General features: G+C 39.3%; 2 protein-coding genes across 2 annotated transcripts in view; one reads left to right on the top strand and one right to left on the bottom strand.

Moving 5' to 3' along the window:
* LOC101854069 (myoferlin) overlaps nucleotides 1–1,900 on the bottom strand; it is a gene marked incomplete in the record, with an annotated part of 152,314 nt that extends 150,414 nt beyond the window's left edge. Inside the window, 2 exon segments of the mRNA XM_035973922.1 lie at nucleotides 122–177; nucleotides 1,661–1,900. Coding sequence (XP_035829815.1) covers nucleotides 122–177; nucleotides 1,661–1,754 — 150 coding nt within the window.
* A 3,421-nt stretch (nucleotides 1,901–5,321) lies between these two features.
* LOC101846408 (BTB/POZ domain-containing protein KCTD9) lies at nucleotides 5,322–26,344 on the top strand. The gene is made up of 12 exons (XM_005091823.3): nucleotides 5,322–5,732; nucleotides 11,830–11,951; nucleotides 12,604–12,647; nucleotides 13,822–13,936; nucleotides 14,565–14,626; nucleotides 15,588–15,719; nucleotides 16,684–16,751; nucleotides 18,130–18,225; nucleotides 18,915–19,064; nucleotides 19,663–19,768; nucleotides 20,908–21,041; nucleotides 21,645–26,344. The coding sequence occupies exons 1-12, from the start codon at nucleotides 5,688–5,690 to the stop codon at nucleotides 21,759–21,761; spliced, it is 1,191 nt and encodes a 396-aa protein (XP_005091880.1). The 5' UTR covers nucleotides 5,322–5,687; the 3' UTR covers nucleotides 21,762–26,344.
* Nucleotides 26,345–26,512: the final 168 nt, after the last annotated feature.

Genomic DNA, 26,512 nt, shown 5'->3' with positions numbered 1-26,512 from the left:
CTTTCTCTCTTTCATTATCTAGCACACAGACACAGAAGCACAACTTAATATTACTCCTAAAAATAAGCAAAGAAAGTAGAAGAAAGATGTTGACACTATCAAGTTATCAAAAAATATTCACCTCATTCCATTGTGGATTGATATCCCCTTTGACAACAGCTGTTTTCTTGCGCAGACCTGTTCATGATGGAAGCAAAAAAGGATTATCATGCATAAGAAAACCATTATACCTGCATAATAAGAATACAATGCTAAGATCTTTTCCCATTTAAGTACATAGCCTCACTAAAACTAATGAGTGAAAAAATCTAATGAAAAACACAAAATAAAAAATATCCCCCTTTTTTTACGTATGCGGTCATAGCCCATAAAAAGCAATAAAATAATTGCAACCAACAGTTGGACTGAAGATAAAGCAAAATGCTTAACTGCACATGGCATGTTTTATTACTAAGTACATCTTCGTTAGCAATTTTACAGTAAGTAAAATTCCACAGCCCTCAGTTCCACTGTCCAAAAAATTTCTTCTCATAATCATAAGAAAGCTCGTGATTGAGGTACAAGTAAGCACGTCTACAAATGTTAAATGTCATCAAACATCTATGAATTGTGATCTTATATTTTATTATCTTTATAAACTACTAACAGGCTAAGAGGATCATTATCCATTTAGAAAGGGGAGTGAAACCCAGAGCTTGGAGCTGAGACTAAGGGAAGGAACATGAATAAAAAGGAAAGGCTTATTTTGGACAAAGTAAGGATTTAGTCCAGAATCTTTACACCATAAGAAATATTCAGAAACAAATGAACCATAGGACAATTGAGGAAGTCTCCTTTCAATATAGAGGGCCCAGCTGATGCCACTTGCCAACTTTCATACTTGAGACTAAAAAAATTGCTTACTTTACTATCTCTCTATATTAACTTTTTTTTTAAACATTGATTTCACTCAACATCTTCACTGTAGTTTCTAAACTATACAAAGAAATTGAAAACAACATTCTCCCTATTTTCTTCTGACTTACATCTTACTCATTTATATTACAAACGCCATTGTTATTACTAGTCTAGTAGTGTCGTTTACTCAGGAGTATAATATTATTCATCAGCAACATGCTCTTAGTCTTAACAGTGAGTCCGGAAGCAAGAGTGCCATTTTTATTTGATTTTTATTCTTTCCGAAGTCATTGCACCTGAAAAGACGATAGGCCGACCCAGAAACTTTTAAATTATACCAAAACCAAAAACATAAACAAAAAACGATCAGGGAACATCAAACTTGGCTCAAACTCTTTTCAACACAAATGCCCACACTGCATTTCATTGATAGAGTGAGTATTCGATAAATCAGCGATGAAAGGACTCTGCGGCAGCGGCGGCTGAGAAGTTGGTGCCGTGTGGGGTGAAGAGGAGCGGTGAGGATAAAAAGGCTCCGTGGATAAATGTTACAAGATAATAATATAGATTAACTTCACAGAATGGGACAGTGTAAACGTGTACGGAAGAAAGAGAACATTTTGAAAGATGACAAGACAAGATAAACCGTAACAGAATTTTACAAGGAGCTTCACTTTCTAATTCATCGAGAATAAGCAATACTTGCAGAGCACCCGAGCCGGCGCCGGGAAGAACGGGTGAAGAGACGAAGAAATCTACCTACCTTGAAACTCAAGAGCAGCGTAAGGATCGCATTTTCCAAAAGTTTCAGGGTTTGGAACGTTTGTAGCACCGAGCACAACAACTTGTAGAGACATTTCAAATATTGCACCCACAAAACTTTCCCCGTAATCCCATCAGTCAGAACAATTTATCGATTTTCCATGGGCATTCATGCAGCACAAACTTTCTTCTCTCCTCCACTCATTACATCAACAAACTGTACAAGGATTGTGGGAATGGCAAGGGAAGCCACTCTTGCCAACGAATGTTGTTGACATTTTATCGTGTGGGCGTGGTCAATTAGAACACGCCCCTTTTCAACAATTGAACGGAAATAGCGCTGTCCATTGTTTGGGAAGGTTTGTGCAAAAACCCCTCTCAAAACAATTGCATTTTCATTTAAAATTAAAAAATGATAGCGGATAATTCGTAAATGGGATCTAGATCTAGATCTAGCGGGTAGAACAAATTGCGCATTATTAGGCTCTAAGTTAAGTACGTCGTGGTAAGTTATATTATTAGGCATATCTGTGTGCGCGCACGTGTCACACACGAGCGTGCGTGCGTGCGTGCGTGCGTGCGTGCGTGTGTGTGTGCGTGCGTGCTCAAACTCAAGTTGATTGAAATCAGATCTGTGCATCACCAGAGAAATAAATAGCGAAAGCTGCACGTAACGTGACATGAATCGACTGGTACTCGTTTAAACTGTTCTAATTGCAGTCATATTAATGTTAAATCACAAAGGGTAGAAGAAAAAGGGGGAGAAGAGGGGGTATTGTTGCCAGGGTTGTAGGTATAGTATTATGGATTTACACCCCGAAGGCCGAAGGCCCATTGACATCAGTGCAATGCTATAAATAGAAAAGGGCCATTCTGCTAAAAATAGACACGCATCGTGCGCGACTACGATTATTTCAGTTTGACACCGATCTCAGTATCGAGCATTTGGTGGTCGGAAAATAATAATATTATTCGAATAACTCTCTCTCTCTCTCTCTCTCTCTCTCTCTCTAGCTCTCTCTCTCTTGCCCTTTTTAACTCCCAGTGGAGCACAGGCCATCAACAGCATTACTCCAGCGAAGGCTGTCCTGGGTATCCTTTTCTATCTGTTTCCATGATGTCCTCGCTTTTTCAATTTCCGCTTGTACCGCTCGCCTCCATATCATCTTTGGTCTTCCCTTTTTTACTTTTTCCTTGTGGGTTCCAAGTTAAAGCCCGACTAATGATGCTTGTCGGGGGTCTCCTCAGGGTGTGTCCAATCCGTTTCCATTTCTTCCCCTGTATGTCTTCCTATACTGGCCTTTGGCTTGTTTTTTCCCACAGTTGAGCATTAGTGACTCGGTCGTACCACTTGATCCCCACTATCCTTCGAGGCATCTATTTACGAAGCTCTGCAGTTTCCTTGCTGCTGATGCTGTGAGCCTCCATGTCTCTGAACCGTACAGTAGAACAGTCTTCACGTTTGTTTTGAAGATCCTCAGCTTGGTGTTCAATCCCAGTTCCTTAGATCACACATCCATATATCATTCCGGAGAATGATGAATGCTGCTCTTGCCTTTTGGATTCTGACCTTGATGTCTTCGTCAGTTCTCCCTGCCTTGTTAATGACACTTCCCAGGTACGTGAAGGATTCAACATCCGCCAATGGTGCCCCTTGCTGTGTGACTGAGTGATAGGAACGTTGGCTGCATTCATTCTATCCATGTGAATATAATGTTATGCATTTTTCTTTCTCTCCGAGAAATTCAGGGGGTGTCGGCTCATTAAAATATTTTCTTCGCCGTTCAGCTCTTGCACCAGAAAATGAAAGTAGCAATACTATCCACATGACCAACACAGTTTTTCATTTGGTCAAGGGAGGCATAGGCCACGTAACCTGTTATGACGCTGTACACTCAGCGGCCCTCACATAATCATCATAATGAAGTTTTCACATGTTCAATCTGTACTTTTCCTTCAAATTTAAACGTCCCAAAATTGTCGGATGGTATGGATTCATAGTCGAGTATTAAATACAATAATTTTCAACCTCATTTATAAAACACTTGCAAATATGTTTAGATTTTTCATAAACGTTCACAAAGGTGTTGCAAATATTTATGCCCATTAAGAAAATATATAAATTAACCAAACAACACTGTGTGTTTAAGGTAGCCTACTACTAATTATTCTATTTACCCCGACTAGTACTGTAGCTTCATCCAATCAGGAGCTTCTTCCGTCGGGAAGAATGAATTTTCATTGGTATGTCCCTTAAGCTCCACCGCTGAAGTTCCCACTCACTGAAAATAACTGAGATACGGACCTTGCAAAGCTCACGGCCGAGGCAAAGAAACTGACGGTTCTATTAGTCGCGGGGGCTGAAGCCGCGCTGTGGGACGTGCCTATAATAGGCATGGCTTGATTTTTTACCACAGAATTCTACACTTAGTGTACAATTCTTTGCTCTTGACCTAGTTTGCACACCTTCACAGCTCAAGACCAAAGTGTAGACTGAGCACGTCCTCCGTGCCCCCCCCCCCTTCCACCCCCCCCCCCCGGCTCTGTGTGTTTTCTGTAGAGTTAAGAGATAATGTCAGTGCGCTTAGATTGTTGTGTGTACTTGTAGGGCCTGCACTTGAATGAAGTTTTGAGCCTGTTACTTGTGTACTGTGTACACCCGTGTTCTGTGTGTGGATATCAAACAAATAATGAGCGAGCGCTTTTAGTTGTTGTATCAGCGCTTTGAGGTTGTTTTAAACTGGAATCTTATGTTTGTTCTTCAATGCAGCATTGTATCGTGTAGACTACTTTTTTGAAAATTTGCTCGCCTTTTTTTTTAGAGACTGAGACCCCACCAGACAGCATAATTTCGCATCCTGTTGTGGGTGGAAAGCAAAAGAGACATTTTAATCTTGAATGGTTCATCATGAAGGATGCATCGTTCAACCAAAAAGTCACCAGCAAATTTATCTATAAACATCGAAGGACACAAATCATATTGTACATGTATAAAGGCGCGCATATGAGAGTCTATTTTCCTGCGGTAAAACCTGGTGCATTGTCACTTAACAAGATTGTAATATTTTAACATCTATTATTATTTTTACTTTTGTTTTTTTGTATATGCGTGTTTCACCGGCTTTTCAAGCATTGTGTATCCTTTATAATCTGCAATCTCGTTTGGACAAGGCAAGCCCCACCCTCTTATTTATAATTACAACGCACCCAAAGTCACGTCCTTGTTTTACAGTATGACACGGATAGGTCGAACACAGAAGACTCGATAACGCGCATCCGTCGAACTGTGCCTGCGGTCCCGTTTTTCTTTTCTTTTCTTCTTTACTTTTGTTTAAGACATTCCTCGAACTATCTAGGCCGGTCCCGAGGAATTCTAGCTATCAGTGCTATACTGTATAGGCTATTGGTTTTAAATGAAAGAGAGTATTTCAAAAAACCATTACTACAAAGCAAAAGTTAATATTGTTGATATTAGCATCACAACATTTTTCATGTACTCCTTTTCCCCTTGTCACAAACATTACATGTTTTGCCAAAAAACTTTAGAGCTTCTTGTCGACACAGCAGACCGCTTCCCGGGAACCGGATCTCCATACATAGATGGTCGTGACAGATATCGAGTACTCAAATATGTAAGACTCGACTACTAGATCAATGAAAAGGAGGTTGCAAAGGGAGGAACTGGCTGGCCACTGACTCGCCGCGAGCGAACAAGGCCTAGCCAACCAACAGTCCAACACTCTCAAAAGCTAAAAAGGGCAGTAAACATCGTTTCGGACTTCGGTTTCAGGTCAGACTCAGGGAATCTGAATGGACATTGACAAGAGCCGGGGTTTGCTAAGTGTGAAAAACCAAGATGACATGATATAGACCTAGATCTAGATTAGATCTTGAAGGCTAAGTCGTTTTGTGGTGTGAGAAAATAATAATTTTTCAAGCCCAGAGCTGGATACTGAGGGCCAGCATTACTAGACTACAGTTAGTCTTCTTGGTTCAGTGATCAAGTTGAGTACTGTTGAGCGCGAAGCATGAGGATCACCGTTTTCAAAAATGGCAGCAGTTCTAATGGACAGGTTTGGAAATTATAATTTCTGTTTAGAATCTAGATTTCTTCTAGTTGATTGAATTCTTCTTCAAGATTATTCCATGATCTAGATCTAGATTAGATCTAGAAGATCTGGGGAGATTTAGATATCTAGATCTAGGCCTATCGCGCAAGAACGGGGGTTCGGAGGAGGAAAGAAGGGAGGGGGGGGGGGGGGGCCCCCCCGACAAACTTTTAAATGAATAGATCTGTCCAAGATTCTTAATTGAGACAATTACTGGGGAAGATTGAAGAATACCGAACCAATCTAAATCTATATCTCTAGATCTAATGATAATGTGGGGTGGGTAGTTGGGGTGGAGGAGGGAATGGGGGGGGGGGGGGGGTTCAGGGGGGTCTCCCCCCTGACAAAATTGTAATGAATAGTTCTACAGGTCCGAGATTCACTATTGAGAGGTGTATTAAAAGGCCACCTCTATTCTCACCCGGAGTGAGAATAGTGCAGGCGAGTCTTGTGGCTATTCTCACCCGGTGCGCGTTCACCAAATTTTGCGTTCACCCTAAACCACAGAATTCTACACTGTGATAAACAGAAAAATTGTAGAATTCTGTGCCGTGAACAAACGTTCCATTACAACTGTAGCCTACTAAAAGCGTACAATTTTGTCTGTGGGCAGTGGAGAGAGAGAGAGAGAAAGAGAGAGAGGAGTAGCGCGAGAATTTCCGGGCAATTTACAAAATGGCGACCCGCGTAGTTCGGCTCGATTCGAAAAGTTAAATAGCCGTAGCATCTTTGTAGACAACCAAATTAATTTACTTTTGTGTTTTAACATCATTTTTTAACTTTGTTTTGGTCAATTTGATGGTCCACACCGATAGACAGTATTCAGAAAGAGACAAAGAGAGAGAGAAGAGGGGAGGAGTTTATCTTGCTAGAACTTCCGGGCGGGTGAGAATAGCCACTTTCGTATTAAAAACTGGGGAAAATAATTAATTCCTAAGGCCTGAGGTTGAGACAGGCAAAGTCAGTCTGCTGGTCCGGTATTCTTCAATCTTACCAAGACTGGGGGAAATCATAGGACATAGAGATAGGCAAAAGTAATCTCAATCCGCTGGTCCGGTATTCTTCTATCAAGCTTACTACCCTGTATAAATGAAGGATCGTTTTAAAACGAAACAATACTGAGGCACCCTATCACAGCCGATGTATATCGGCGGCGATACGTCTACAAAGGGTGTGGACTCACGCAGACATAGGCCTATTGGCGATACATCCGGAAAGAGTTAATATTGTAGCCACCCTACCGCAATTGGCAATGGCAGAGGAAGTTAAAGTAAAGTCTTACTACAAGGCAATCCCCAATGTCCAGATCGGATCCGGGACAGCGTTGGGCTTTACTTTTTAATATCGAAGTGACTATTCCTCCGAACGCTTGGGAAAGGCCACCTCTATTCTCACCCGGGGTGAGAATAGTGCAGGTGAGTCTTTTGGCTATTCTCACCCGGTGCACGTTCACCGTTATAGCCTAGATCTAGGCCAACAAATTTTGCGTAGAATTCTACACTGTGATAACAGAAAAATTGTAGTATTCTGTGCCGTGAACAAACGTTCCATTACAACTGTAGCCTACTAAAAGCGTACAATTTTGTCTGTGGGCTGTGGAGAGAGAGAGAGAGAAAGAGAGAGAGAGAGAGAGGAGTAGCGCGAGAACTTCCAGGCAAAACAAAATGGCGACCCGCGTAGTTCGGCTCGATTCGAAAAGTTAAATAGCCGTAGCATCTTTGTAGACAACCAAATTAATTTACTTTTGTGTTTTAACATCATTTTTAAACTTTGTTTTGGTCAATTTGATGGTCCACACCGATAGACAGTATTCAGAAAGAGACAGAGAGAGAGAAGAGGGGAGGAGTAGATCTTGCGAGAACTTCCGGGTGGGTGAGAATAGCCACTTTCCTTGGGAAAATAAACTTGGTCTCTATTTCTCCGAACGGTTTCCGTTCTCGAGATTTTTTTGTTGCGAGATTTAGGCATCATTCTTCGATTGTTCTGCCATTCTGCGAGGACTGGGGGAAAAAAAAAGCATTTTTGGCATTGAATTCAATTTCTAGAGCTAGAGTCTATATCTAGAAATTTTTAAATGTCTGAATATATTCAGATACACTTCAGTTGTGGTTGGGACAACGTTCCCGGACTGCTTCTCATTTGAAAATGCCTTCAAAAGGTACTTCGAGAAAACAGGACTGCTCGGCAGTAACCTATTTTGCTGTAAAGACTGTTTAGTACCAGTAGCAGGTGTATGCTACGGACATCCTGGAAAGACGGGACGGCAACCCGGAGTGACGGGTGGACATCGAGAAAGACCGAGGATGTCGGGAAAGACAGACAGTGGCAGAGGCTAACTACCCAGGTCACTGTAAGTATAAGTTACGTCTACCACAAGAAAAGACAGCCCTAGGATCCACCGAGAGGGGGGAGTAGAGGATGGATCCACAAGGACGGATTCAATGGACAATGACCTAAGCGTTAAAAGGATGTATGACGTTTTGCCTTCCGCGGTGAACCTTGTCAGATGGAAGGTTACAGGAGGACAAAAATGTAGATGCGGTAAGCTAGGAACCATGAAGCATATTTTGTCAAACTGCAACCTGGCTCTTAACAGATATACAGTAGTCTCCGCCTAAACGCACGCTCCGCTCAAACGCATGCTCCGCTCAAACGCATGCTCCGCTCAAACGCACGCTTTCGTCATCTGACGTTTTTAAAAATTATATTTAGACCTACAAACGTACGGTCACTCCCTCTAAACGCACACTCCGATCTGCGAAACACGCCGACAAGTTAAGTTTGGCAAGGGGAAATTTTCACGACAACCTGCACTGCCTGCATAACACAAGCCTAGAATTTACTAGAAAACCAGATATTTGGTGAGAGTGCCCCTCACGCCGTACAAACAGAGTGATGGACAGCGTTTACACACCCTACTTTCCACTGACGCAGGTCTTGATCTAGGGCTGGTCGGTTAAATGTTGGGGGAGGGGGGGGATTGGGGGGGACTGAAATGTTTTTTGATTGGTCACTGGAAATGTATCTTTGAGAGAAAGTTTCTGACTCTGGTGTTTGAGTTTGAGTGACTGCGTGTAATGTTTAGTTAGATCAAGATCTAGGCCTGATGCGCGACCTGCGTAAATGCCATAAAACAGTAGGCAGGCCTCTATAGAGGATTAAAGATTAGCCAAGTAAGCCTAATAAGCTGCGCTCGAAGAACTTACGTACTTGTTCAACGAATCTCAAGAGAAAATGTTTCTCGAGGATGATTCTGCATAAATTATTTACGGTCGGGGGTGGTCGCTTGGAAACTGGAAAGCCACGTGGTTGGTCCGTTGTCTCTATGACTATAACCAACAGTTTCCTCTTAGCTAAAGGCTGTCTGTTCCCGACGTTTATAGTGCAATTTCATTACATTGAGTTTGGTCCCCCCCCCCCCCCCCCCCCAATTCAACGCCTTTGTATTCTTAACCCCTGTCGGGGAGTCCTTCACAAAACAGCCACATGTCGTCACATATCTTCTAAAATGACCCCCTCCTCCAAGGGAGGTCACGAGAGTAATAAATTATAAGGCAATGAGATGACTGCGTCTCTTCCTCCCTTTGCAAAGGTTCATGTAAACGCACGCTCTGTATAAACACAAGCTAAGAAGCCCTCCCGAGCACCGTGCGTTTAGGCGGAGACTACTGTACCTGGAGGCACAATGAGGTGCTGAAAGTGCTCACCACAATGACGACAAAACAGGTGGAAGAAGGAAAATATGCCCCCAAGCTACAGAAGCATGGACTCACCAAGATTGCATTCGTTCCGCAAGGAAGCAAGGTTCTCAACAGAAAGAAAGCAAAGGAAGCCATGGAGCACCAGAGCGGAGGCACATGGGAGGTAGCTGCTGACTTAAAAAGGCTTTGAGAGATTCTTCCCCATCCCAACTACGAAAAAGCCAGACTTGGTGTAATGGGAGAAAAAGGATAAAGAGGTGCACTTGGTAGAGCTCATGGTGCCCCACGAGGACAATATCTACGCTGCTCATGAGCGGAAAGAAAACCGCTACGAGACACTCGTCGAACAATGTGAGGAGGCAGGATGGATAGCTACCCATTTTCTGGTAGAGGTAGGATGCAGAGGTTTCGTAGCAACAAGCGCCCGTAAGTGGATGAGAGTGGCAGGACTTACTGCAAAGAAAAGCAACGCACTCACAAACTCCCTTCAGGAGACAGTAGAGAAAGCCAGTCGCTGGATCTGGTTGAAGCGAGAGGACGCAGGCTGGAATGAATCCTAAGAGTTGGCAGCAGAGGAAAACAGTCGAACTAGCATGGAGACTTCACATCGGTTAGGGGGCTCTGTGCATCAGAAAAGCTGTAGAGAGGAAGAACCCGAAACAGCAACGCATTCTCTCCTGATGATCTCCATGCTAGCGTCCGGGATACGGAGCGTTCGGCTGTGAGCAGTGCATACGGCTGTTTAGACTATGCACCCCTGAAGCTAAAATTAAAGTCCTTCATTTAAACAAAAAAATCCGTCCATGCCCCCAAGCTTCGTTCACACCCTATACTTATAATATACACACGAACACTTACCCACTCACACGCGCACGCCACTCCATTCGCAAATTGTCAACAAATCTCGAGAACGAAAACCATTAGATGAAATAGAGTTTCAAGTTTATTTTCCAGAGCGTTCGGAGAAATAGAGCCGGCCTTTTAATATTGTAGCATTTTAAGCATCACAATCACCTAGTTTCATGAATAAGCTCTGAGAATTTGACAGTAGTGAACCTCAAACATCATAGATTTGCCGCAATGAGACTAACTCAAATCAGCCTAAAAACAAGTCAAAAATGTTTTCGTTTTCATTGCCATCATTTCATCAAAACTCTATTTGTAATGTTGTGTATAGATTATATAGTAGATATTATTTATAGACTAGTGATGGGGAGGTACCTGTGAGATAGATCTACTGTTGACAAGTATTCACTTTTTGCAAGCACACTACAGTTAATCCACATGATGCTAGCTTGGGTACGGCCAAAATCAAGTCATAATGTTAGCCCGTAATTTACAACAAAGTGGCTATTTGGACTCAAACTTCAATTATTATAAGGCATGCTGGAATTGATGTTTTTTGTATCGATTTCAGCCTGACTTACTTACTGGTTGATGATTATTCCAAACTGACTCTTCTGCTGTCATTTTAATATATATATATAGTTTTAAAATGTAATTTGCATTTTATTTGTCCCACAAAAATTACAATTTTTATGATTTTACTTCTCTAACACTTTGAGCTGATACTAGTGATACACCTGCTTCAGACTGCAGAAGGATTGTTACTTGTCTAACACATGCATTATATAAATTATTGCTTTAGCCTGATTTAATTTGAACATCATGTAAAATATATGCTTTTGGAAAAGCTATCGTTTTGACCTCTTCACTGCTTTCAGCTCAGATTGCCGTTTCCCTGTTTGCCTTTGTTGTGTAGTAGTAGTATTTCAGATTTTGGAACTGTTTTTCACTTTTGATGTCTCAAAGTTATACTTTTCTTAATTTGTGTTGAAAGTTTTGGCCAGATCGTAAAAGCCGAGGAAGGCAAGGTCTTTCTGCTGGGATAACCTCTCAGCGCCTTGATTGGCCTTAAAATAGACAGGGTTGGGACTCTGCCTCCTAAATGATCTAAATTGTGTTGATGGGAGCATGGAAACAAAAATGAAACAAAACATCGTCTGTCTCTATACAGTCAACGTACTATATAATGCATAACTATGCCTTGATTTCTGGTATACAAACATTCATCTAGTCCTAGTGTGCCGGTATCGGTTGGCTTGGAGGATTCCATTCCGTGTATTTATGAAACAATAATGTATAAAATTATTATCTGAACTGTGACTACTTTCTGAAAGAAATTCAATTCTGTTCAGTGATGATATTCAGGGAATGTCTTTCCTACTATGTACCATAAGTTGTCATGAGGCATGGCTCTGCACTTCAGCTAGAGATTCATGATATATCTTCATTAAAAGGGGAAATGGAAGAATGGAAATGACATAATGAATAATCATGTGATGCGTCTTTCCTTGCAGGTCATTCTGGTTCCTCATACTTGGTGTGCCCTGAGGGAACAGATAGGAAAAAAGCTTCACGTTAACTTGCTGTGTTTGTTTAATTCACACGGTGGTCTCATTGATGACTTGAATCTGATAAGGTATGTTGCAGTACACTGTAGAACCTGTCCCAGACAACCACCCATTGAAGAGGAGAACGGTGTTTATCATAGACAGGTGTCTAGGGCAGTGTCATATATAATGATATTATATATAAGTGAAAAATGCAGGGCGGAAAGATGGGAATAGTTGTCTTGGATAGATGGTTGTTTAAGCAGGTTGGACTATATTTGTTACGATGCGGTGGAATCATATTTAGTAGGCATATGTGGAGTTATTGTGGTATCATCTTAAAGCTTGTTCATAATTTGCCTTGATTTTGATGAAAAAAATACCCATCTATTTTTCAAAGTAGACGGGATATTTGCGCTTGAAGGAGATGGGGGGGAGGGGGGCTTGGTGTCAGAGGCAAATCAACGAGAAAATGACTGCCAAAGTTTGAAGACTTCCAAAGCTTGGGTGTCCTTGAAACCTGAAAATTAACTTTTTTTCTGCCTTTGATCAACGTTTTTCAGTAAAATCTGGGCAGGACTGTGCCTTTAAATGGACATAAAAAGTTCTGAGCCCGCCCCCCCCCCCCCAATAAAACCCCAACAAAAACGAAAACAAAAAATCGAAAAAATTGCAAAGCTACCAGTTTTTTAAAATTATTATATTATTTTATAACTCTGCCAACTATTTTCTCTTCCTCAGAGATGATGATGTCCTGTATGCTTCTGAGGGAGATCCATTTTGTAGTAAGTTTGAATTACATGCTGGTCACATTTAAACAAGTTGTTTCATGCATGGGATGAAGACTGTAGAAATGGGATGATCCACAGTGGAGTCTTCTTAAAAACCAAAATCTGCAAGGCCTCCAGATTTTCTTCGCTTTAGACAGGTTTTCAGTTAAGACAAGTTGCTTCAATGTTTTTTAAAGATTGGGGATTTTATTTTCTTTCAGTTTACTGCTGTTTTCAGATTAATCATGTTCAGTTTAACACTTTGCCCCATGGGACGCTGATCGGCTTTGATCGGCGCCGGTAAGAAGCTGTCTCTTTTCCCCAATGAGACACTGATTGGCTATGGTGTAACCTCGCAACAAAAGCATTGGAGGAATGCTCTACATTTAGACATTCACATTTATTAATGTTATATATATATAACTTCTTTCCTGAATGATTTGTTTGGCTCTTAAGCGCGGAAATCAGTTAAGTGCTGCATTAGTGTTGCCATGTTGAAGATTTTGGTGATGAATCTGCTAGATTTAATGTTTTCGGTTCCTGTTCTGATTTCTATTTTTGATGCCTGTGCTATCGCCACGCTCAATTTTCTCAGTGTGCTGAAAATTCCAGGATCGGGGTGTTTTTTGGCAAGATACAGCTATAGTACTGATGTATCTTCTCTGCTTCCTGATACAGAGGGACAAAGGTTTTGCACTTTGTGGGCTACGTGGGTGAAAGTGTTAAACTTTTTTCAGCCGCGTAAAAAAACCCCCAAACTGTTATTGTTTTAACCAGGTTGTGGTTCTTTTCCCTTTTTTTATGTGTGGGCTGTGAGTGTATGTTTGAAAGGGGGTATTTGGGGGGGGTTCAATTTCCTTTTAGGAAGGTACTTACAGCTTTGTCATTGCCATGTTTGAGCACACTTGTTAATTCAACTCGTATACATTGCTTTAGATATATTGGAGGGAATTTATGAAGTTTAAAATTGTGTTCTTGAATGTTTGTACCTTGGTCTCACTTCAGTGTACCTTGTTATGACACAATGAGTGTCTTACTATTTCCTTTTGGTATTAAGTTATATTTGTTAATATGGTTTTGGCTGACAGACAAAGTCATGCAGAGGAAATGTGTATTTATTTTTGTAGATGTATGAAAAGAAAAGATAGGTTTAGAGAAGACATTGTATTTTCTTTCCTTGCTTTTCCAGGTCCTGTCCCTCAGCAGACTGTGGGCCAAGCTGTTTGTCAACAGGTCAACCTTAAGGCAGCAAAGTCTGAGTGGGTTATGCTCAATGTTGGAGGGAAACTTTTCACCACTACGAGGTAATTACTTGTATGCATAGGACTTGTAATAGTTTTAAAAGTTGTTAGTTCGATTCCTGGCTTCAACAGATAGGATGCTGTATCCTTAGTTGTGATTCCTCAGTTCATATAATAGCTGCAAGTTGTACTTGATATGGTCTGAGACAACATATACATGAGTAAATTATAGCCATGGGGCCATGTGTGCCAGAAGGTGCTACAGTGCTGTGTATGTTTCACGGGAGACTGAAGTTGTATATTGGAATCAACAAGTTGATCAAGGGAGTTATTGTAAGGTCAGCTTCCAGGGGATACTTGACTGTAAATGAGCATTTAGCTGATATTTTTGTTGTCTTATCAGAGAGGTATTCATGAGTGCTTGGATATATATGTAAGTGAAAGTATTACGAGTTGTTTTATTTATTTTTACCCACTTTATAAGTTTAGGAATATCACTTTTGAGACCAATTTTCATTTTTCTTCTGTGAGAATTTATTCTTTTTTTTTCCTCAAAAAGTAATTTCTCAATTTATTGTTCTGTGCTGAATGTTTTTCCGTAACATTATCAGAGTTTGAAAGTTTTAATACTGAATTATGAACTTGTCATTTTATGCTAAATTAATTTTATATTTTGTGCGCCTCTTTCCAGGAGCACTCTTACCAGGTTTGATCCGGGGAGTATGCTGGCCAGGATGTTCAGCACTGACTCAGGTTGGAGTTGGATTCTGCTTCATTCTAATTGCCCTTAAAGATAGTTTTTTGTCATCTACAACAGCGTGCTCATACAGATATAATATATACATTAGACTCCACTGAAATGGAAATGTGGGGGACTTCTGGCTTTTTTCTTCACTTTAACCAGGTTTTTGGTTTACAGAGGTTGTTCAAATAGAAGTAGAAAAATGGGGATTTTATTTTCTTCCTGTTTTCTACAGTTTTTGGATCAACTGAATTCGGTTTAAGCAGACTCCACTGTTTTTGTCAAGATTTGATCTCCTCAAAATCTCTGACTTGCGCTTGAACTTATTTATAATTAATTAATTGACTACACTTATATAGCATATCCAAAATTGAAAGCAGGCAGTGTGCTTTTGTTTGTACTTCAGGAACTCTTAAAAGCCTAGTTGTTTGTGGAAGGTTTGGTTGAGAAGGTAGGCTGGCCTTTACTAACTTGTCAAACTTCTCATCTCATTTGCTACGAGGTTCACTTATCATGGGCCTCACTGTGCACTCATAGCTGCTCGAACGAAGAGAGACAGTGCCAGCAAAACCCGGGTGATACTGCAATTCACACCCTACATACGGAAAATTTTATCCTTGATTTGTTTGTTCTGTTACTTTCTGATTAGTGGGATCTGACTGACTCTGTAAAACAAAGGCACATTTGATTTCGTTTATTGGATTGGGATGTGCAAAAACTGAAACCTCGTTAGAAATCTCGCTAAACCAGTTACAGCCATTCTGCTGATTGTGCAAAATCATATGGGAAGTACATAAGTATGCCCTAACACTTCATTTTTGACTTCCGTAAAAAAATACATACTTTCCTTCAGTTTATTTTTTGTTTTGTCTTGTGTTGTTGCTGGGTTTTTTGGGTTTTGTTTAGTGTTACCAATTTTTTTTCACTCTGCTGCTCTGTCTGACCTATGTGTTGAAATGTTTGTGCTTTCAGACATCGAGTGGAGCAGCAGTGTGGACGAGTCTGGGGCGTACTTGATTGACAGAAGTCCCTTATACTTTGAGCCAATCATCAATTACCTGCGGCACGGGAAGCTCATCTTGGACAAAAATGTCAATCCAGAGGGTGTGTTGAGAAAACTTTATGTCATGTGCTTATTTGTAGTCATACATCCCCCTGTAGATTCTCATGACTCAAAATGACTCCTGTGGCCGGCCTGTACAGTATTAATTATTTCCATTTTTTCTTCCATTGGGAGCATATATTATTGGAACCTGTTAGTGGCACACTTCTATTGTTTACATAAATCTTGTCTTTTGAATTTTTGGGGTTTTTTTTGTTACAGGCAGCTGAAAAATAATCCTTGTTACATTATATTCGCTAATTGATAGTTGCTGTCGTTGGTTTAAATGATGCTATACTTGGGCGTGGTATATGCCAACACGTGGCCAGGGAAGCAATAAAGTGAGTTGTTGTCCTCAGTGACTCAGCTCAATAAAGGCCACATTTCACATGTGGCCAAGGAACATCTGAAGCTCAAGGATTCTTGCACTGATAAGGAAGTTCTTCAATGAAGTGGTACAGCAGAAAATTTGTGGGGAATGCACCATGTACAGTATGTACCCAATTCCTAGAATAAGTTTTGACTGTTCACTTACAAGATATCCTTCTGTCCTGGATACAATGCTCTGTTTTATTTCACGTTAAGGGATTAGAAGTTGAAATATATCTTAATTCAACAAGTCATTTTCATAGCAAGAGGTTTTGTGGGATATTAGCACAGTGAAAAGCTAAGACACCCTTCGTGTATTCAGGAGGTTCAGGATCTTTCCCCACACTAGTCCCAAGGTATCTCTCCCCCTCCCCCCCCCTGAGTATTTCAAGGCTGTATTGCTCTGTCATAGAGGATTAAAACTGAATGAAAATAAAAAGATCTTATAAAAATATGAACTTCTATGGATGCTGCTGCATGTTTTAATAATGAATATTTCATGTTTAAGGGTTCCAACTGTAGGTGTGTTGTTTTTTTAAAGGAAAAAATACCAAAACAAAAACAGGTTCTTATGTCTGTCTGAACTTTTTTCTTCAGGTATCTTGGAGGAGGCGAAATTCTTTGGCTTGACTTCCCTGATTGAGACACTGGAAGATATGATTGAGGTAGATGAGAAATCTATGCACCTTTTTAAGTTCGCTTCTGCAGTTTTTTGTCTTTAGTGGTAAAACCTGAAGATACGACTCGAGCAACAACAAAAAAATGTGTCAGCGTGGAGGGTCATCATCTATCTTTGTACCCTTATTACATTCTTTCGTTCATATTGACCAATTTATTTGTCATTGAATCTCTCTTTGCATTAAAAATCAAAGAACTGAGTTGGATTCACAGGATGGCCTTGACAGGCAGGTTTGATGCTGCCCCTTTTCTAAATAATCAGAAGTACTTCGGAATTAAAATGTTATTCTGGAGTGGGGGAGATAACTCAGATAACCCAAGTAAATATATTCATATGAAAGATTGGTAGAATTTGTTACCCTTTGCGAACATGTTGTTTAGGAGTTTCAAAGGTTGTAGCAGACATTCCCATATTATTTACCTTGTAATGCATTTCCTGAGTAACTGTTTTGAGAATGCATATCCATGGTAAAAAAAAAGTATATGCGAGAAATATAGGAAGGAATGGTTATTTCTCGAAGTGTAATGCGGAGGCTCTCGTGGTCTAGAGGTTAAGGTGTTTGCCTCTCATCCAATAGGTCCCGGGTTCGAAACCTGACAGCAATGGAAAATTTTCTACTCTAAAATGTTCTCCTATCACCCCCTTTCCTGCTCTTAAACAATGTTCTGTCGTCTGCTTTCGTTTATAATTTCTGAATTTTTCCTGTTAGATTATCATTCAATCCAAACTGGTGACTCCGTCTCAGAGCACAATCATTCCTATGCCAGTATCAGAAACAGATCGCCTGTAAAATTACTCATTTTGCTTGGAACTGATGGAAGCAAAGCATACACCCCATGCCCTCCTTTATTACTTAAAATTACGGCTTTGCCAGGGAGAAAACGACGTACGGCGACATGGTGTGAGACAGAATTACACAATGAGGCAAGCCTGTGACCGGCCATTAGTGGCTGGTGGTCAGTGTGAGGGGGCTGTGCTGTAATTATGACGAACGTTGTGTGTGGTCGCTTGGCGTAGGAAAACTTGATAACTTGGGTCGAACTCAGCTCAGTGATGCAACACACCCCAAGGGATCCGATGGGAGGTGGTTAATTTGACATTACTTTCCCTTGAAAATGTCGTAATAGCACATTTTCATGAGAGCATACCTTTCTTGTTATTGTAAGTTTTTGCTATTAGCATTGTATTTTAACTATTTGGGGGGGGGGTGTTGTATCATTATGAGCATTCTTGCACTTACTTTCTCCTACTGGGTATGCCTTTTCGTGGATTTACTTCAAGAATTTTGTTGACCTGAGCAAATTGCATTGTTCTGTCAGTGAAGTGCCTATTATTGTTTTTTGGTTCCCTTTTTTTTTTCACAGCGGGATCAGCTTCCAGATGACAACACGCCCATCACAAGACGAGATCTAGTGTTGAGACTTTTGTCCACTCCCACAAACAAAGAGCTAAGATGTCAGGTTTGTCACATGTGTTCTTTGAGATAATAATGATAACAGATTGAATTTAAATTTATATTTCGCTCTATCAAATACAAGTATTAGCTCTGAACGCTTGAAAATAATTATACTGAATACCTAAGGTGCTTTCTGTGGGTCTTATTGTGACACTTTTACTCTTCCTGATTGATCAGGGAAGTTATCAGTTGTTATCCAATGTGGCCCGTCTTTTGAGATAGTTGTTTTATTTTTTGACTTTATAAGGTGTGAATTATTCTAAGCTTTGAGTTTGAGTAAAGAGAAGCACATCAACACAATGACAGTCATTATAGTGCTTGGAAGAAGCAAGAAAAAAGACAGAAACAACAGAGGGAAAGAAAAGAAAAAGAAGTTTCCAAACTTGTGATATAATTTACAGTGATGCTCTTTCCTCTGGGTATGGCGTTTAACTCTTTCATCTTCTCTCTTTGTTGCTACCTGTCTTATTTGTGTATCCACCTTGGGGGCTTTTATCTCCAGGTCCCAGTTCTCATCAGTTGGAAAGTTTCACATATGTTGTTGTTGGGTTTTTTTTGTTCTCCTTTATAAGTTTAGTCTTTTTACTTTCATATTTTGTTGTTGCTTCAGTCGTCAATACAAATATTTTTTTTAGTTTAAAATTGTCTTGCTATACCTGTCATATCATATTTATGTTATAATTTACTCCTCAGGGTATGAACTTTTCAGGTGCCAATCTTTCCAAGCTTGATCTGAGATACATCAACTTTAAGTATGCCATTCTCAAGAATGCAAACCTGACTGGGGCCAATCTGTCGTACTGTAACTTTGAGAGGGCAGATCTGTGCAAGGCAACAGTGGATGTAAGTCTGATGATTTAGTTCATGGAGGTCTTTGAGTCCTCTGAACTTGATCAATAAAACAGTCCCAAGTTTGTTCATATTTTTATATAAACTTTTCTCTCTATGTGTTTTTCCATGACACAGCTTAGCAATAAGTTTATAACTTTACATTTAATACTTTTTCGGTTGTGAAATTTGCATTTCTATCCTTAAACAATTGTGGAGCATATGACTTAAGTCTTTTGTCACTTTGTATCAAATTGGAAAAATTGTTCTCATTTAGAGGGATACAAATTACTGACCTGTTTGCTGAAATTCTTGCTTGGGGTCACTTTCACGGTAGCCTTTTGTTTATGAAATATATACACATAATTAAGTATCTTGATTTTAAGTGAATTGGCATGGTTTATTGAAGTTGGTTATGTGCAAATAGACATGGTGACACTTGGCAATAATTTATACAAGCATGCACACACATCAATATTATTTGAGATGAACTGATCTCTACATTTGAAAGGCAGGGTGATATATTTTTGTAGTATCTGCATCATTTCAAGTATGTTCAATGAGGAACTTGCATTGAAATGAGACCCATGTATTTTTTTGTTGTACTTTTCAGTCGGCCAGCCTTTTGGGAGTAAAGATGCTGTGTGCGAACCTGGAAGGCACTTCAATGAGAGGCTGTTACTTTGAGGACCCAGCAGGAAGCAGAGCTAATATGGAAGGTTGGTCACCATTGCAAGTGTACTTTTTAAAAAAAAGTTCAATATACAAATTGTCTTTCATTTGCAAGTTTATTATTAAGTCAAGAGTAAATGCATCAAGGCATTTTGTTTTGTTCATATCTATCTTATGGGTTATTAGGGCTAGACTTATTGTAAATCGCCAGTTTGTTCAACTCTTTTTTCTGAATAGGCACGTTGCTGTACTTTGACTGTCTTAACTGTCAAGCTGGATGGAATACTGTAATGTGATCACAGACCCTCTCAGATTTTTCATCCTTATTTGAGAAGACGATTCACTCAATCTCACTTGTCTCACTTGCCATTGAATTAAGTTGTATTGGTATGGGTTTGACATCCTTTTCATTCTGTGAGCTTATGTAAACGGCAGGATATCCCAGTTTTACATCTAAGTATGCAGAGAGCCCTTGAAACTCTTCAAGTAACTTATGTTAAAAAATGCCACTTTGGAGACAGAAACGATGATTATGAGCATCATAATTTAGGGTGATACCAGTTGAGCTGATAACATGCCTCTTCTCTAATTAGGGATGTTGAAAAACTTGAAAAAGAAAGTAGCATAAAGTTGACAACTGCCGTTGCCAAATCAAAAGTCATAGAGAACCAGGCACTTAAGCATGAGAGGCGAGCGCCATACCTTTAGAAGACAAACAACACCCCCACCTCACCCGTCCCCATGGTTTCGTCTGTCTGACGGTGCCCCATTCCTTGCCACAACAGGTCTCCATCTGTCCTGCTTCTTTGATGAAAAGATGTAGATCACTGTCAGATTTTACGTAGATCTTAATTTTTTTCTTTTTCCCCTACTGTGCCTGGAGTACCGTTGTCATTAAGTCTTTTTTTATATTTCTGTTTGTGAGATCAAGGTACTTGAGTCGTCTTTTGCTGATCTCATAAAGCATAATATGTTGTATACTAAGTTGTTTCAGAACACTTTTTGAGACAGTCTTCTGTTACACTACATTTCTACTGCATGGATCCTGCTTTTATCTTCCTTTTAAATGCCCAAAACTATTGGCCGTAAGTCATTCTAAAATTTTGATTTTGAGTTCTCCTGGTACTTCCTTGTCTTTCATGCTCCGTTATTTTTAATAACATCCACTTTTTTTTGTCTCTCCCAGGTGCACTCATGAAAAACGTGGACCTTGAAGGTAGCCACATGGCTGGTGTGAATCTCCGAGTAGCTACACTGAAGAATGCCAATCTTCAAAACTGTGATCTCAGGGGAGCTGTGTTGGCTGGTGCTGATTTGGAGGTAACAATATCCATGTCATGATCATGCTTGTGAAAAATATATGTTGAGATTTTAAGACAGATATGAGAAAAAAGAAATTTCTTTCGCTTTTTGCTGCTTTGCTCTAAAGCAATTGACTCTCTATGGTTTCAAGATTTTTTAGTTGTGGTGAAACTTTATAGAGGGGTTGGTTGTTCAATAGGTGACAACTTCACAGAATAGTCACAAATTATGTTAAATTCTTTCATACTTGTCGTGTTAATTTGTTTTTTTTGTGTGTTTTATCCATCAAATGATCATGCAATTTGTGAAAGATGTAGTATTTTTGCCACCAGTTTTATAAGTAGAACAAAACTGGTGTCAACTTACTGGTGACAACGCACAAAACAGTTGCATTTCAAGTATTCCCGCTTTTGCTGTTGGACGTAGATTTTTTTGGGTCGAAAAGTAATGAAACTGTCGCAAAATAGAAAGTTTTGAAGATCTGAATCGCATCATTTTCAATGTGATCACTGGATTCACAAGTATTAAGAATGTAATAAAGTCTGTGTTAATCATTAATATGAGGGATGAGTTATATTTCATTTCATGTTGGAATCCAGTGTTTTGTCTTAAATGTTTCAGAATTGTGATCTGACTGGCTGTGATCTTCAAGAAGCCAATCTACGTGGGGCAAATTTGAAAGGAGCAACGTTTGAGCTGATGCTTCATCCTTTACACATGGCACAAACTGTGAGATAGGAGTTCCCATCTTTTGCTGGGGTTGTCAAACGTAGTGTTTGAGCCAGCATCTTGTTATAAGTGTAGTTTTCTTTTAAAAAGGCCTGTGGATCATGTTGTGAGTATAATGAGGGCCTCTGCCTATCTTGTGATATATCTTTCAATGACCTTGCATTGCCACCGTACCGTTGCTTATTGTTCCACGTGCAATGCAATGAGAAGTCTTTCAAATTGAGGTGAAAAGTTTGCTGGAGTAGAGGGGAAAAGATGATGTTCTTTGTTTTCCTCTTGTCTTTGTTTTCTTTTCGAAATGAAAAGAAATTATTTTTGAATGTGGACTTTTGGAGCGTATACATTTACATTTACCATTTGTCTGATCTCTTTCTGTTTGTTGTGTTTGTGGAACTTGATCTCATTTCCTTCATGTTGTATGTTTGCCCCCTGAGTTTCATGCAATAACCGCTGTAGTTGTTCATGAGCTGACGACACCCAGAATAACCAGGTTTTGACTCTTAAATTTTTATAGCTTGGAGTTTAAGTGTCTGCTGCCTCCCCGTATACCCGCTCTACATCATATGTAAAGCTTCAACCCTATTTCCTTTATTTTCAGGTGGTTGGAGGGCACTACTGTTAAGTCCTACTTCTTTTCTATCCCAATGTTGTCTATCTGTCTTTGTTCCCTGCACTATCGTGTCGATGTGCTTCTCTTCACTTAAATTGAAACCTTTTCTTTATGTACGGAGAAAAATATGTTTATTTTGTTCATCATTTGAGGGGAATAGTTCTGATAGTGATATAGTTTATTATAATATCTCAAAAGTGAGTGTAACTGAGAAAGAACCTTGTTATTCTGGGTCATGGTACATATGACCATGATTAATGTACTGGCTGAGATACTGCAGCCTTGTTGGGAACACTTTTTGGAGAGCAGTTTTGTCTATCAATGGAAATAACCTGTTTGAGATTCTGTTTTACTTTTTTTTTTAAACCCAGGTCGGTGATTGCTATATATATGAATGTTTTGTTAAAACCTCTAGTCTACCACACCAACACCAAAGTTGTTGCTGACCACTAGTGTTTGATGAGAATTTATATGTGTATGTTATATACTTTGAATCTTGTCTTTTTTAAAGTTTTTTTTAAAGATAATTTCATTTTTATTTTGTTTTGTTTTTTGTTTTTATTATATGAAGATAAAGTATAGGTTCTCTCTTTATGTTTATATCTTTATGTTTTATATATGTATATATATATATAGTCAAACCTGTCCACGATGGCCATCTGTTTCAGAGGAGAAAAGAGATCATCAAAGACAGGTGGTTGCCTTGGGACAGTATCATTATAATTATTATTTAGCAAATACGCAAGAGGGAAAGTAGAAGGGGTCATTTATATATATATAAAGGTCGTTGTTAGAGGAGGTTGGTGTCAAGGGCGGGAGCCCAGGGGGTAATGAAATGATGTTAAGGTTCTTGGGAAGCGGAGACAACCTTCTTCCCACTAGGTACACAGTACTCACTGCCACAATCCCTTTTCTCGCAAGAGTGGTTTCTTTCTCAAACTTTCTTACACGCCACAAAAATGTCAACATAATACGCACATTGCCGAATTGCCCCAAAACAACCTACACAATAGTCGCTAAATAGATCCCAGTGTTCTGAGCTCCAGAGAAGAACAGGGTTTAGAGCAAATGGCATCGTATCAGGATTTAAGCTGGGAGGAACTAGGAGTTGAGTCAGAATAATCTCCCTTTACTTTTAAATCCTGGTTGGATCTGTGCTGAGTGAACTGTCCCTGTTATTAATCTAATTGACCAATGAAAGTAGTCCAAACTATTTAATTGATCAATGGAATTAATTGTCTGAACAATCTGATAGACCAATAAAATTATTTTAACAAACTGATTGACCAATAGAATTAGTCAGAACTATCTGACTGACCAATGAAATATGTCTGAACATGCCTGAATTATTTGACCATTAGCTTTGCTACATCTGGAGTCCACACCATCCTCTTGCTGTGTAATGGTGCCATGCTTTGCTTTAAACCTGTAAGTGTTGTCAAGTTTTCCATCGAGGATAGCTGGTTGTAACCTTTCTACTAATACCGCAGTATTACATTTTTCTTGATCTTTCATTTTTATTTACTTTGTTTCTTAGGTTCTTCATGTCTATTAATTAATTTTGTTCCTTTTGTTGATTTGTGCTGTACCGGTACTTGTTGCACCTTATTGTAAACAAGTATACTTCTAGCTTTACACTTTGACTTGTCACTTGCCTATATATATTGATTGTTTTCTGTCTATTGTCATTTTTCTGCTATGCAGAGGAAGTTGTACTCACAATGTCATACATTTATTGTATACATAGATTGATAATGCAGGTATGTATTGTAAGTACATACTGACTGATCAGTGTAAGACTCTGTCGTACATCACTTTTCAAAATGGCGCATGGCCTAATCTTACACTGAGCAGTGGATACAGGCACACACATTTAAGCCCCGGTTACATGCAACCATAAATTGTACCAGACTCGTCGTATGCGAGAACTGTCCGTTTTATCGAACTGTTTAGTCTGTTTTTACACGCTCCAATCTATCGTCCAGTTTTCTTTCGATCAGGGAGATTCCTCATCAGAAAGCCACCATACACAACTTCACCATTGATGATCAATTAAAAAATAAAATTACTAAAATTTACATAATATCGCATTAAATCAGGTTCCCTGTGAGGTACTGTACTTATTTTGAGACGCTGGTTCAGATTATGAAATCAGTTTTTAACTGCGATAATCATTGAAAAAATTTTGAGCCCGAAGTTTAGTCCTGGGCAGCGGCACAGCGCGTCTCCCCCAAATCTGACAGTGATAGCACGAAAAATATAAAGCAGCACTTGATTTCTCGACCGATTCTCCAAGCCATCGTCTAATTGTCCAAACTTTGTACAATTTTGTGGTTACACCTAATGATTTGTCTCATGATCGATAGATCGTCCAGGTTTTGCACAATTTATTGTCATGTGTAACTGGGCAGTTATGTGTATGTTGATCTGGCTGCACTTTTACTGAACAATAAATGACAGACTTGAAATGATGATGAAAATATGCCTCTTAGTCTCAGGTATGTGCAATATTCAAATAAAGAACCGCTTGTTTCTTATCTTTGAAAGTTTTTTTTATATTGAAAAACAGCTAGAAAAAACTTTTCTTAAGATACCAAGGGGATGCAGAAAGAACAAATGGACCCATAACTAAAAGTCATCTCACCAGTTTCCCGCCTTTACTTGCCTGTGGTATGTAAGGTATGGCAAAAAGGATATCATTACTTCCGAAAAAAATTTCCAGTATTTTTTTACCTACCCGTTCTCCCTTTTGCTGATAGACTTAAAATATGCAAATCTGAAATTATTTAGTGTCTTACTTTTTCCCCAAAAATATTGTGCAGTGGATGAGATCAAGGGATGCTTTGAAGATTAATTGTTCAGTTTTAGGCAGTCAAAGAATGTTCGGTGTACTAGAAGATGAGTTGCTCTTCGGTTTGACTATTTTGAGATTCGATAAAAAGTTTCAATAATGCCGGTTTCCACATCTATATTAACCAGCGTCTAGAGATAGCGGTTTGGCAAAAGTTGTCCCATGTAGAAATGTAGAAGACCCAAGTGGGGTGAATTTTTATTATCTCTTGTCTTTCTGCTGGGGTGTTCTATCCCTCTCAACCTAGGTTAGCCCTGACAGGCAGGGACGGAGGCTAGCCTCCTTAATGATCACGTCATTTAAAAGAAATAAATTTATATCTATATTATGGCAGGACAGATACTGTTCTCTTTCAATAAAGGAAGTATCTTAAAGGGAATGAGTGAAGAACGTTCAAAAGAGAGCTTTCATTTGACTAGAATTGAAACAAATCATCTTCATCAGCACCTTGTTGCGATGTCTTAATTGGTGTAGATTGTGAAGGATATTTTTCCTTCGTAAGATGAAGCGTCTTTTGGTGTACAATCTTACAGTGTACTTTACACAGGTTTAGGAAAGATTTTTCTTTAGTTTTTTTTTAGGGACCTTGTATGTACTCCTTGTGAGTTATCTTCTTTCAAAAAAATATCCTCATCAGTTTGACCATAATAAACTTCTTGTGAGTTACCCCCCTTTTCTCCAATACGGTCTGGGGGTATCAAAATAATAATGTTATTAGTCTTGTGTATCCAAAGATTGTTTGACCCGATGGAGAGTTCACCCTATGGTGATAACGTTGGCAGTATGCCACTCTTACAATGATGTTTGTTTGTAACACCGTGTTTTATTATATTGATTCACTGCATTTGGAAGTGCACATATTCATCTCTTGCCATGATCTGTTAGAATTTTTTAAAAATCAAGTTACAGTAAGGAATTCATGTTTAAATGATCTATGAATGCTGTTTCAAAACCATGAAAAGTTGTTTTAACGAACTATTTTTTTATAACTATGTTGCTTTTGAGTGTCTCATACATCAAGAAAAGTGTTGTTGTTAGTATTTTTATTATATTATTATTGAGAGTACCTTGTGTTTGCAAAACATTCCAGACTAATGGGAATAAAAAAGTGTAGTGCATTTTGCAAATTTATGTACCTTGTTGCTGAATTTGTTTGTTATGGGTGAGTTCTCAGCTGAGATTATAATAATGTTGATAGGGACGTTAAACCCATACCATTTCACCATTTTTTCCAGCTGAGATGCCTCTGCTGTGGAAATACCTGCTTTTTTTTGCTTTTTTATTTAGGGGAGTGGGGGG

The sequence above is a fragment of the Aplysia californica genome, unplaced genomic scaffold (assembly GCF_000002075.1).
Source record: "Aplysia californica isolate F4 #8 unplaced genomic scaffold, AplCal3.0 scaffold00036, whole genome shotgun sequence".
Lineage (NCBI taxonomy): Eukaryota > Metazoa > Mollusca > Gastropoda > Aplysiida > Aplysiidae > Aplysia > Aplysia californica.
The sequence above is the reverse complement of the archived record's forward strand: the minus strand, read 5'-3'. Positions and strand labels throughout refer to the sequence as shown.